Consider the following 13,863-nt stretch of genomic DNA (forward strand, 5'->3'; position numbering starts at 1 on the left):
TCCTTAAATGAAATCTTGGTCATTTTCAAAGCCTGCTCTAATACTTCATCATAAATTTCCAGGCAACTAAAAAAGAAGGGTGCTTGAACTACAAACCATTCTCCTGGTAGAATGAAAACTCAATGTAGCTGTGAACTTAGAATAGTCTATCCTCTGGGGAAGGATAGGCCATTTCTATTTCCTTAGAATTTACTCCACTTGGATGTCTGCAAAAACAATCAGCTCTCAATTCTCAATCAGTTCTCAATCTGATGAAGAACAACCTTAATCTGTAGTTGTCAGTGACCGGTAGCTTCCAGTTAAAGAGTCCATACCTGCTTCCACACACAGTAGCTATGGCCTTGAAACAACCGGACGCAAGTTGGTAGGAACCAGTGTAGCATCGGTCAATCGCCCAGTTGAAAAGATTTATTTGGTCAGGATTTAGTTCCAGTAGCAAGACGACAACCTCGCAGCCAAGTTGATGAACCTGAATACATGGAGAAAAGCAATCCCTCATGTTTAATGAAAGATTATTCCAGGAAAGACACAAAAATCGAGCTTAGTGAGTGTAAATTGGGCAAAAGGAAAGTGAAGACTGAACATCCATCTTGATTAATTTTTATTCCACAAACAGGTCTTTAAAAGGATGCAAAATTGGAACTGGAAATTCAAATGTATAAACTAAATTTGAGTCACTGTCAGTCTATCATACAGGGTCCACTCATTCTCTATTTTTAACTCTGAAAAGGTGACAGAGACTTCATTGGCAAATATTTAATACTTGAAAATATTTTTTTAAATATTTTTGAAAAATACATGTATTTGGTTTAAAAAATTAAGTATATAAAAGGAAAGCCTTTATGCATACAAAATCTTTTACGGAAAAGATCAGAGGAGTATGTTTATTAGGCTTGATTACTAAGTACACTGTGTACACCTTAGCTGACAATCTTTGAGAAAGAAATATGCTATCAATAAACACTTTTAATCAGACTTTCATTTGAAAAGATTGTCATGCTAAATAGAACAGGATCATTAACTGATGACTCTTGAAGCTACTGTAAAATACTGGATGGTCACATTCATCCAGGACAAGCCTGGTATCTGGGGGCTATTTTCCCCTCAGAAAGTAACATTTTCCCACTTCTTGCTGAAGTTATTCATTCTCCTATCCATAGCAATCACATTGGAGAAGGAAAAATTATGACCTGTTTGTTCTTATGTTATAGGGTATGGGCCCAGAACTTTACTGTGTATCAAAATCACTTAAAAAATTTTTTTTTATTGGTGCATAGTTTGGAAAAGAAAGTAAAAGTGAAAGTTGCTCAGTTGTGTCCAGCTCTTTGTGACCCCATGGACCGTAGCCCTCCAGGCTCCTCTGTCCATGGGATTCTCCAGGCAAGAATACTGCAGTGGCCTGCCATTCCCTTCTCCAAGGGATCTTTCCAACCCGGGTCTCCTGCATTGCAGGCAGATTACCATCTGATCCACCGGGGAAGCCCTCCTCAAGAATAACCATTATCCTGATTTCTGGGCTCTCCAAGTGATGCAGTGGTAAAGAATCTGCCTGCCAATTCAGGAGACACAAAAGACATAGGTTCAGTCCCTGGGTTGGGAAGATCCCCTGGAGTAGGAAATAGCAACTTGCTCCAATATTCTTGCCTGGAGAATTCCATGGACAGAGGACCCCAGTCCATGGGGTCACAAAGAGTCAGACAGGACAGTACAGCATCCTGATTTCTACCACCACTGAACAGTCGGAGCTGTTTGAACTCTATCTAAGTGGAATTATGGTATTAATATGTAATATATATAATTTTGTGTCTTTCACTCAATTTATGTTTAAAAGTCATCTACATTTGTTTGTTTTCATTGTTGCATAATATTCTAATTCATGGTTGCTCCACAATTTATTCATTCTACTACTGATGAACATCTGGGTTGTTCCAGCTCTTGACTTTGTAATACTGCTTTAAATATTTCTGTACACGTCTTACACTGCATGTACTGGATAATCTCTTTGGTAAAGTGCTTGTTTAATTCTCTTGTTCATTTTTTTCATGAGTGCCTTTACCTTATTTATTTGTAGAGGTCCTTTATATATTCCAGATAAGAATTCCGTTGGCTCCATGTTGCAAATATCTTCTTTTACTCTACAACCAGCCTATTTACACTCTTAATGGTGTCTTTTGGTGAAGAGAAGCTATTAACTAGTCTTTCCTGATGGTTAGTAATTTTTGCATCTTGTTTAAGAAATCTTTCCCTGACTCCAGGGATTAAATTATCCTACTTTATTTTCTAGAAACTTTAATTTTTCAGCTTTCACATTTAAATCCACAAACTCTCTTTTCCCATTTGCATCTTACACTGGCAGACAGTCCATCAACAGTGTTGTGTCGGTTTCTGGTGTACAGCAGGGTGGCACATTTACACATACCTGTGTATCTATTCTTTTTCAAATTCTTTTCCCATTTAGGTTATTACACAGTGTTGAGCAGAGCTCCCTGTGCTACCCTATAGGTCCTTGTTGGTTATCTGTTTTAAGTACAGCAGTGTATACATGTTAATCCCAAACACCCAAGCTATCCCTCCCTGCAACTCTTCCCCACTGGTAACTGTAAATTTATTCTCTAAATCTGTGCATCTGTTTCTGTACAAACTGTTTCTTCTTTTTCACTCCTGCTACCTTATTTTTTCTTTTCTAATCCACTGGCTATGATCTTCAGTATAATGTTGAGAGAAGCAGTGAATGTGGGCTTCCTGAGTCATGCCAATCTCAGACAACACTTTCAATATTCACTGTTTAGTACAATGTTTACTATAGGTCAATATTCACTGTTTAGTACAATGTTTACTACAGGTTTTTCTTTTTAAGATACCCTTTATCAAACTAAGTTCTTTTTTATTCTTTGTTTCATTAGGAATTGCCCTCATGAATAAATGTAGAATTTTATTAACTGCTCTTTCTGCATCTTATTAAGATGATCAGATGATACTTTCTTCCTGAGGCTTTATTAATATAATTAATATACAAATGAATTGAAGAACATTTGAATATTAAACCAGTCTTGCAGTTCTTGAATAATCCCAACTTGATCTTGAGGAATCCTCTTTTTAATTTATCACTGAATTCAATTTTTTAATATTTTGTTTAAAGTTTCTATATCTGTGTTCAAGAATGAATTTGCTTTTAGTTGTCTTTCTTATTAAATCCTTGTCACATTTTACTATGAAGGTTATGTGGGTCTCATAAAATATATCCAGATATGTTTCCTTTTGATATGTTTTCTCCTTAAGGATTTGTATTAAATCTTTGCAATCTGTTTCTTAAGTGTTGAATTAATCCATAAAGCCAACTGGTCCTAAAGTTGTCTTTGTGGGAACACTCTCACTTATAGATTAAATTTCTTTGCTACTTATCTGACTATTCAGATTTTCCATTTGTGCTGTGTTTTCTAGACACTTGTCTAGAATGTCAAGTTTACTGGCACAAAGTTGTTTATATGTTGTCTTATTTTTAGCATCTGTGGCATCTGTAGTAATGACCCTTTACATTTCTGAGGTTGATGACACATGTCTTATCTTTTCTGATCAGACTTCCCATGGATTTACTAATTTTATTAGTCTTTTAACATAATTCAAATTTTTGGTTTTAAATGTGCATTTCTAGTAATTTTTCCTCTTTAATTAATCTGTACTCTTATCTCTATTATTTCCTTCAGTGTGCTTTTTTTGAGTGTGATATGCTTTTTCTAACTTCATGAAATGGACGCTTGGTTGACTGATTTCAGTCTTTTTTCTTTCCAATATATGATTCATTCTAAGCAAGGTTTTATTTACAACCCACATGTTTAGTAAGTAGTGTTTTCATTATTCTTCAATTAAAAATATTTTTCTATTTTTATGTATTCTTTAAATCACTGTATCTGGAAGAGCATTTCTTAACTATCTTTATTATCTATTACTAGCTTAGTGTCACTGTGATTAGAGAATACAGTCTGTCATTTCAATCATTCAAACTTTGTGGAGACTTGCTTTATGGCCTGGTTTATGGTCAACTTTGGTAAATGTTACTGTGTTTTTTATTCTGATGCATCATAGTGTAATGTAAGCAACAAATAAGCCTACACTTCTGTGGCTAACGTGTGAAGAGACTGTGTTGTGAACACTGCTTAGATGTGTCAGTACCAACTGAACCAAGACAAAACAATCAAGACATTTAGAACAATGTATTTTTGGCTAGTACTTACTCGTAAATCTTGACAAGCCAGAATGTTGTCAAGCCACTTGTATAGGTAGCCATCCGGGGAAAGGCCCACGTTGTCAAACACCGGGCCACAGCACAACACTGCTGACATTGCCTGAAAACAAAACAGAACACAACCTCCAAGTGAGTCCTGCACGACTGAATGATACGCAATTGACTTTAAAACACATACTACCAGATTTATAAATGACAAGCGTCTTTTAGAGCAATGCCAACCCACTCCAGTACTCTTGCCTGGAAAATCCCATAGATGGAGGAGCCTGGTGGGCTGCGGTCCATGGGGTCGCTAGGAGTCAGACACGACTGAGCGACTTCACTTTCATTTTCCACTTTCATGCATTGGAGAAGGAAATGGCAACCCACTCGTGTTCTTGCCTGGAGAATCCCAGGGACGGGGGAGCCTGGTGGGCTGCCGTCTATAGGGTCACGCAGAGTTGGACACAACTGAAGCGACTTAGCCGCAGCAGCAGCTTTTAAAGCAGTTATGTCTACAAGATTTTAAAGTATTCCTTAGTAGATTCAATTAAAAAAAAAATGCCAGATTGCCAATTTTGTCTCTTTTTACAACAGTCAAAACCCATAAATTGAACTTTGTAGACATGTACTTTTATAATAAATCTTTATAGTGTATGGCTGAGATATTCAAAACAAAATGACCATTTCACAGGATTTAAAATAAGCTTACCTTCAGTGATTTCAAGTGAATGAATTCTGCTTATGATAAATATAGCTTTTCAAATTTTGTTTTGATGGGAAATATTTGACTAATACACTGAACTCAGAAACTTAACAAATATTTGACTAATGCACTAAATTGGCAAGCTATGAAAAATGTGGAAATAGATAACTATGATTTTAATCAAAGTTAAAGAAAATGAAGAATATAAACTTTAGTTCCTTTGAGGTAAAGCAAAAGAAGGGAAGATCTTTTTTTTTAATGAAAACTTTTTATTTTATATTAAGCTAGTCAATTAACAATGTTGTGATAGTTTCAGGTAGATAGCAAAGGGACTCAGCCATCCAGAGAAGGGATGATCTTGATTTACTCTCTAATCAATAGGTCCAAATGACCGTCAGGGCCATGGCTTATATTAGCTCCACTGAGGCAAAGGTGAATTTGACAGTTAGCAACTTCTGATATGTATGACACAGTCAACATACAATTAGTTTTCTAAAGGAAATTAAGCTGCAAGGAATCATAGTTCTGAAAATTTTCAACAGTCCTCGTAGTATAGAAGCTTATTTCTGTGAGTCTTCTAGGATGGAAGGAGATTAAAAAGAGAATGCAGCCCTTCACAGGTTTTGAACATGAGGATATATATCTATATCCATATACATTTTAAGTTGGAAGTTAACTGGCAAGGCAGCTACTTACAGTGAAAGTCACTCAGTTATGTCCAGCTCTTTGCAACCCCATGGACTATATAGTCCATGGAATTCTCCAGGCCAGAATACTGGAGTGGGTAGCCATTCCCTTCTCCAGGGGATCTTCCCAGCCCAGGGATTGAACCTAGGTCTCCCACATTGCAGGCAAATTCTTTACCAGCTGAGCCACAAGGGAAGCCCAAGAATACCGGAGTGGGTAGCCTATCCCTTCACCAGCGGATCTTCCCAACCCAGGAATCTTCTGCATTGCAGGCAAATTCTTTTTACTGACTGAGCTATCAGGGAAAAATAAGCAAAAGCTAAGGTTTTCATACAGTAGAAATCTTTAGATAAAAATGGAACCTTGGAAAAGTTCTGCATTTTGAAATTATGAGCAAGATTGGAATACTTACATGATTATACAGAGATCTCTAATTTGTTCACGTGCAGATATTTTAGAATGTATAGAGTGAGGTTATGTATTTATACAGGTGTATATACTTGATTTTTTTTTACATGTGTGTTTGTATTTTATCGTGTCATACCATATTGTTTGTTTTACCCTTATGTAAGGCATGGTTGTTTAAGGAAAGAGATCATCAATCTGACAAGTCGTTCATGAGGCAAAGGTGACCTACCTTTAACGCACAATACTGGTATCTTGTAATCTGATGATTTCTGTCACTGTAACGATCCAAGGGAGTGAACATAATGCTGAAGGGTCCTGCCCACTGGCTAAATAAGATGAAAAGATGATGCCTCAGGCTTTGCTGGGGGAAGAGAAATCTTCGGTGGTGAACTAGAGAGAAAACACAGGCTAAGAGTCTACTATACTGAAAATACAGTGAGTACATTTGACATTGCTATTATGCATGATTCCTAAGTTTTGGGGAAAGGAGCAATTTCATTTTCTAACTCAAGATTTCTTTAGGTAATGAAACATGGATTTAAAAAGTCAAGCCTATTTTTCTTTCCTCTCCTAATGTGTCAGTCAACAGCATCTTGTCTCAGAGCAGGAAAACAGAAAATGGACTCCCAAACACTGTTTTCTAAGTAATGTCTAGAAAAACTGCAACACCTTCCACTCAGCTACTCCTTACATATTAAATGTTCTCTTAAATGCTGCTGTGTCTTTAGGAAGAACTGTAAAATACTATGTATAGACTGTCTATTTCAAACAAAAATTCCTTAACTGAGGAAGTTAAATCGTAATTTAGGGTCATGAAAAGTGAGGAGAATTGGTAATAAAGTTTTACAACATCATAATGTTAAATCATAATGAAAAAGAAGAACAGATGACTTTCAGCTTTTTATAATTATGTCACAAAATTTTAATTACAGTAATCTATTTTTACACCAAACTATTTTTATTCTCTTTTGGTTCTATTAGATGAAAATGCTTTAAACCCAATTTGTTCTATGAAAAAAAAACATAATATAATCATATTATTATAATTATAATATTAATATAATAATAATGTAATATATTAACATATATAGAATTCTATATAATGTGTGGATTGGATAGAATCAAGAGCAGAAATATTGCTGAGATTATATGTTCACAGATGAGCAAAGTGAGAATGAAAAAAATGAAGCCTCTGTGAATGTTCCCTTTGAATTACTTTCTTCCTATAGAAATCACACAGGTTCATTTTCAGATGGGAACCAAAACAGAGAATAGAAATAATCATGAGCACAAAGCCAAATGCAATCCTATTGTTCCTCTTCCAACTCTGTGCTGCATGCCCACAATCTGTTCAAGCATATCTTCAAGTATTTCCAAACAAATAAATGAACCCATCCCAGACCTGCACACAGGTCAGTAGGTTCAAAGAGGAAAAACAGCAATGAGGACCACAAATGACACTTCAAGCGTGAAAGGTAATCTGCAGTGATGCATCGCTGTACCTGGAACACGCTGAATCAAGTTGGCAACCATGGCACTAAAATGTGCCCGGATATCTTTAAGAATTTCCACTTCTTTATCATTTTCGGCTTCTAAGAGCATGCGGGTCAGGTCCACGTATTCTAAGAACAAAGCTCCCAGGGCTAAAGTGTCCCGTTCTAAGGCTCCATTGGTGCTGGAACAAAAGGAAATGAAATTTTCAGATGATTAGTCTTGATGTCAAAGTAGTATATGCTTCACAGAAAACAAGGTTCACTGTCAGAACTCACACACTAAATTTGTTCTTGGTGTATATGAAAAAAAACAAGCTCTTTTGCACTTTTCTAAGTAAAAGTTAAAGGTCGTGAGTGTGTGTGTGTATTATATATACATATATACATAAAATAAAGAACAGCTAGTGGGAAGCTGCTATATAACACGGGGAGCTGAGCTTGGTGCTCTGTGATGACTGAGACGGATGAGATGTGGGAGGGGTGGGAGGCTCAAGAGGGAAGGGATATATGTATAGCATAGCTGATTCACTTCATTATATAGCAGAAACTAACACAACACTGTAAAGCAATTATCCTCCAAAAAAAATCCTTTGATAAACCATAATGGAAAATAATATTAAAAAAAGAATGTGTGTGTGTGTGTATATATATATATGTATAACCAAATCACTTCACTATACAATAGGAATTAACAACATTGTAAATCACCTATACCTCAATAAAAACAAGAGAAAAAGAAAAGAGAAAGGAAAAAAACAAAACAAAATGGGCAAACACATCGATTCAATGAGCAGAGTTCAATTCAGTATAATTTCCCTCCTACCTGTCACTTATGACCCCAGCATCAGCCAGAAGTTCAAAAATTCGAAGCAGCTGTAGCCTTAACAAGTCTCGCCGTTCTCGGCGTTTTTTGTTCTGTTTAGGAAGAGGTAATATCACTTATAAATGTGGACACAATAATGTCAACTCTGCTTTAAAAAAGAAAGATGTAATCTAGTCATTTTTAACTTTCTAAACACAAAAGACAAAAAAGTACTTTTTTCCTACCTAATCCTTAGAGAACTGCTTGTTATCACAAGCTATAGAGAAACAGATCACAAGTGGGTCAGTAAATATCTGAGCGGGAAATGTTCAGAGTCAACAAACCTCATTTCCTGGAGGCTCCCAGACACTGCTGAAAAACTAAAGCATCAGAAAAAAGTGGAAAAACACTGTGAACACTAATAGTTGCACCAAATCTGGTAACACTGTTCTTGCTCAAACTGCCGGGCTTCCGCTACGTCTTGTACCTTATCTACTACATGGGAAGCTTCTCTTTCAGTCTTACTCGTTTAATTTCTTATTCCGCTGCATTATAAGTTTATCCTTTTCAGAGTTCACTTCAGCGAAGAAAGTTGAAGAAAGAGCTTTATACACTAGAGGAAACAAACAATGGTCCTGGTTTCTCAGCTCCTTGTAAAAAAAATAAACTTTCTACAAACCAAAATTCAATCTTAACTCAAAACTTTTGCAAAAAGACTATAATATCTTAACATACACATGATTATTTAGGTTCCTTTCCTTTCACAAGCTTAGGACTTAAAATCTTTTAAAGTTGGACCCAGATTATACTAAATACTCAAAGAAATTATGAAAATAACCAACACTAAAATAGCAAGATTCATTGTTAAAAGCATGTTAATATGTTCGTACTGTTGATAGCAAACCACCGGTATGGTTTAAATTCACACTACTGTCCAGATAAACCAAGGCATTAATTATTCAAATTCAATATCTTACCTCTGGCCTTCGTTCCAGAGCCTCTTTCATTAATGGATGAAGTTCTTCTACCAATTCTCTATGAATGAAAAAGGTCAGCATTTAGAATTCATTATTAATTGACACCAACTTTGTCACAATATATAGCCATTCAATACCCCAAAATCTGCTTTTTAAACTTTGCTTCTTACATCAGAATCTTCCCTGCCTTTCCATTTCCCTGTCATGTGATGAACTAGAAACGGGCAGCGGCCTGCACTTTGTATAACCAGTCTTACCCCAGTGCTATGTGCATAATTTGGACTCACTACACATTTGTTGACTTGATTTTGATTTAATATGCTGGAGACTCTATGGCAAAAACCCCTACCTGAACAATTAAGTCAACAATATTTTGTGTTTACTAAATTCAAAGCACTTTCTCACAGGCTGTGGGAATGAAAATTAATAAAAATTTTAATTCAATTAGAGCAAAAGAAACAGATGTGATGACTATGGTGCCACTTTTGGAATCTGTGCTCAGGGGAGAGTTCATTTTAAAATGAAGTCTTTTTTTTGAGCTAGATGATGAATGCACATTTTGGCAAGTATTTTGATATTGAGGTTCTCATCAAAACCTTTTCTCTGGTGTAGTAAAAGTAAACAAATTTTTTCATATCGATACATGTCTGATATTACATGTATACACTTCCATCTGTTCCCATTTGATCAAATTCTCAGCTTTATACCCACTAATCAGCTGTTGTCTTTAGAAACTAACTTCTGAACTGCTTTGTCATAACAGTCAGCATTAGGAGGTCTAGCCTGTGGCTAGGTACTTTGTCCATAATCTGCTCCATGTTTGAAAAATCTTGTATTTTCTGGCAGAATATTTTGTACTATTATTAAACACAAGGGGAAGGTAAACTAAGGCATTCTCTCTGGACAAACAGAAATCCTGCATCTCATTCCAGATTCCTCCAATACAGATGCTAGAATTTCTCTATCAAAGAAATGGAAGTAACACTAATAGTGTCAGTGTTACTAAATAACACTAATAGTCTCCTCATCTAATAGCAATCCTTTATGAAATATTTACTATGTACATTTTTACATTTAACGCCCTCAATAAATCTGTAAGATAGATTCTATAATTATACCAGTTTTTTTGAATTAGAGAGATATAATTTATTTTTATTTATTGTAACAATTTTACCAGTGAGGGCACTGAGACATTAATTTTTCTGCATCCAGGTGGCTGGTAAATTGCATCATCTTTCCTGTCCCTAGGAAAACTGAGAGGGTAAGATGTGCAAAAGAGCCTTAGGTTCTTTGAGAAAGACATTAGGTTTTTACTATCCTCTTGTAGTATTTCTATATGATGCCTTGTCTTAACTAATCAATCAATAAGTAGTAAAACACTGGTTAACTAGCACTCAAGTAGTCAGTACTCAGTTACATTTTTAAAGGATAAAATCTGAGTCTATACTTAACATATTTTTTAGTCACTTCTAAAATGTCTCGTTAATCTTTAGTTTTCCAATAAATTTCTCACAGATGCTTGGAGCTTTCCATTTTCTGTGTACATCAAAAACTAAGATTTTTTTTTGTCCTTATAGGCTTTTATTGCCAAATAAAATTATGAGAGGCAGTCTAAACTAACATTTTATGAGGATTCTTTGAAAATGCTTTGACACTGCCTCAGATGAAATGGTTATTGGATTAGAGGAATCCAGACACTGAGACATAGCTGTTCTCTTAAGGCAGACACATCATCTCATAGAAAGACTAGCATGTGTGACATGTCACAGACACCCCTGAAAATATTCTGTCGATGATCAACCTTTGAGAGTCTGTTGTATGAGTGGCTGATGAGCAGACTCACTATTGTGATGTTACGGCCTCTGAACAGTCTAGCTAACTGGGGACTGACACTGACTTCATTTAAAGTCATCTAAAACAAAGCCTGTATGTGAGAGAACATCTGAAAGGTAAAATCAGAGTTGCAATGACTGAAAGTGAAATTTGAGGCAATCGCAATGTCACATGCATGAAAACCCACGAGGACATAGAGGGAACCATGCAAAGCCTGCAGCCTCTCCAGGCACACACCAACATGCAAACTCAAACTTGAATTAGAAGCAGTAACTATGAGAGCAGGAGTATACACAAATTCAGAACAGGATTACCGTACCTGAAGACAAGGGAATTTGTCCTTCCAAATCCTAAAACTAAGGACTCTGTGATCTCAATGCCCTCAAGTCTCATCAAAGGTACCAACTGCTTTAACAGAACGCCCACCGACGGGGTGCCTATGGCCTGAAACAAGTTGATGAAAAGTGAAAAAGAGGTAACATGACAACTGAGGCTTCCTTTAACCAAATGATGATTCCATTATAACAGTTTTCAAGTACTGAACCACATCCCAAGGCACTGCCATCATTTCAGGAAAAAAAAAAAGAAAAACACGAAAATTTAAAAACAACACAATGAATGCAATTTTCACCTGGAACACAAAATCTAAAGAACATTCTTATTATAATAGTCTTCTTTAAAAAAAAACAAAAACACCAACAAAACTATTTTTTTTAACCACTGAGCCACAGGGGATCTCAGCATTGAAACATGTACATTACCATATGTAAAACAGATGACCAGTGCAAGTTCAATGCATGACGTAGGGCACCCAAAGTCGGAGCTCTGGGACAACCCAGAGGGACAGGGTGGGGAGGGAGGTGGGAGGGGCGTTCAGGATGGGGGGAGGACACATGTACACTTGTGGCCAATTCATGTTGACGTATGACCAAAACCATCACAATACTGTCAAGTAATTACCCTCCAATTAAAATCAATTAATTGAAAAAACAATTATGTAAATCCACAAAACCATCTTTAACAAGATAATTTAATCAAGACCCAGTTTAAAGGTGAATACTCGCTGAGGTGTGAGAGCAATGTGGTATGTGGGGCACCAAATGTCAGGGCACAGATAAATACAAGTCACTCTATGGTTTTCAGCAAGTTTCTTAACTTCCCTTTATTTTCAGTTTCCCAACTGTCAGGGGAGGAATAATAAATTATTCACACACACACTCAATGGAATTTAGAAATGTATAGGATGAAAAATCTGATCCCATATACTCCAGATGGCAGGCACAGTGCAACGTGCACTGTGAACTCTAGACAAACAAGCTAAAAAAAAACCTTACAGAATAATTCTTCTGAAGCATGTCATGTCACCTTGTTATCGTAGCTCACTGTACCATCAGGTGTCGTGGCCATTATTTCTGGAGTGGAAGCTCGTAAGTGTCCTGGGCTCATAATACTGGGTTTTGCAACTCCAAAGCAAAGAATAAGGTAATTTCTCCACAACGTAACGTAGTTGTCTCCGCTGCCGGCCGTGCTGGTTTTCTTGGCATTAATTGGGCTACTAGAAATATGGAGTTGAAAACAAGAGGGAAAACTAAGTTCTGGATTTTAAGGTATCACTTATTCAACAAAGATGCTGGGAAGGGCCCCAACTGAGTTGAACAATTACCTGTCCAGGACTGTCTGTCTGGACAGGGAACATCTCTATTGGTTAGAGAGTTGAATAGAACTTACTACCCTTTCAACCAGTAAGAGGCTGAGATTCTATAGTCAGATAATCACACTGATGATTAAGGGAGGGAAAAAACTAACTCCAGACATGAACTTTTAACCTGTTTTTACTTAAGACTAAGAATTCTGTAGTAGGATGTTCAGAAACTCCTACATTGGCAGTGGGGCTCTTAACCACTAAGCGCCACGTAGGAAGCCCTTTTAGAAGCTAGAGGAGTCTATCCTGATCTCTAATATAAAACGTAAAAGGGGGAAATTACGGTAAAACAAGCAGAACAGAGGGAAGCATAGGGGCCCCTTACTTCGGGTCCACCAGGGGCATCACGGACTGCAGCCGTGTGAAGGCGTAGGGCCAGGCGTAGCTGAGGGCAGTGGGGCAGTGCTTGGGCAGGTTCTCTTGCCGGAGGAAGCTGAAGAGGCAGAGCACCCAGGGGTCCTTGACAGACTGGGCGAAAATCCAGACGTGGGAAGGGCTCTTCACGTCGTAGTGGCTGTTGACCAGGACAGCGCTCCACTCCACCAGCCACTGCAGGTCCACGCTGTGGGTCAAGGGCAGGGTCGCCTGCAGGTGCAAGAAGCAGGCTATGACGCGATGCTGAGCCGCAAGGTCCATGTCCTGGCCGTGGCCCAGTGCCTCTTCCTCCACAGTGCTTTGCCTGTCTACCTCTGCCACGGGCCCAGCTTGGAATCTCAAACACCCCTTCCATGCCCACCCTGCTCCACCACGCCAGACCTGGGCTTGCAGTCGTGGTCGTTCCTACGTGAGGCTGTGGATAGCAGAAGTGATGTTTCAATGTCACAGAGCCCGCACATAGCAGAAGTGATGTTTCAGTGTCACAGAGCCCGCACACTAGTACCCAGGAGCTGACCACTAAATACTTGTCAAGCAAATATACGACATTAGTTAAACTCAACCACAGATGTGCCAATTTACATTTCTGAAAAGCTACTAATCTCTGAGATTTGTGTGTTATTACCTCTGTAATTAAGGTTTTTGGTTTTGGTTTTTG

At 37.4% G+C, this 13,863-nt stretch overlaps 1 protein-coding gene across 2 annotated transcripts in view; it reads right to left on the minus strand.

Annotated features, from left to right (window-relative positions):
• Nucleotides 1–13,863, minus strand: part of FRY (FRY microtubule binding protein) — a 248,217-nt gene that overhangs the window by 89,416 nt on the left and 144,938 nt on the right. For both annotated transcript variants that reach the window (XM_068984472.1, XM_068984473.1), the window contains exons 21-29: nt 13,156–13,415; nt 12,494–12,683; nt 11,448–11,572; nt 9,296–9,353; nt 8,340–8,431; nt 7,526–7,698; nt 6,253–6,413; nt 4,233–4,343; nt 315–469 (exon numbers count right to left, since the gene is read on the minus strand). In XM_068984472.1, coding sequence (XP_068840573.1) covers nt 315–469; nt 4,233–4,343; nt 6,253–6,413; nt 7,526–7,698; nt 8,340–8,431; nt 9,296–9,353; nt 11,448–11,572; nt 12,494–12,683; nt 13,156–13,415 — 1,325 coding nt within the window. The remainder of the gene's footprint in view (nt 1–314; nt 470–4,232; nt 4,344–6,252; nt 6,414–7,525; nt 7,699–8,339; nt 8,432–9,295; nt 9,354–11,447; nt 11,573–12,493; nt 12,684–13,155; nt 13,416–13,863) is intronic.

Source organism: Capricornis sumatraensis, chromosome 12 (genome assembly GCF_032405125.1).
Source record: "Capricornis sumatraensis isolate serow.1 chromosome 12, serow.2, whole genome shotgun sequence".
Classification (NCBI taxonomy): Eukaryota; Metazoa; Chordata; class Mammalia; order Artiodactyla; family Bovidae; genus Capricornis; species Capricornis sumatraensis.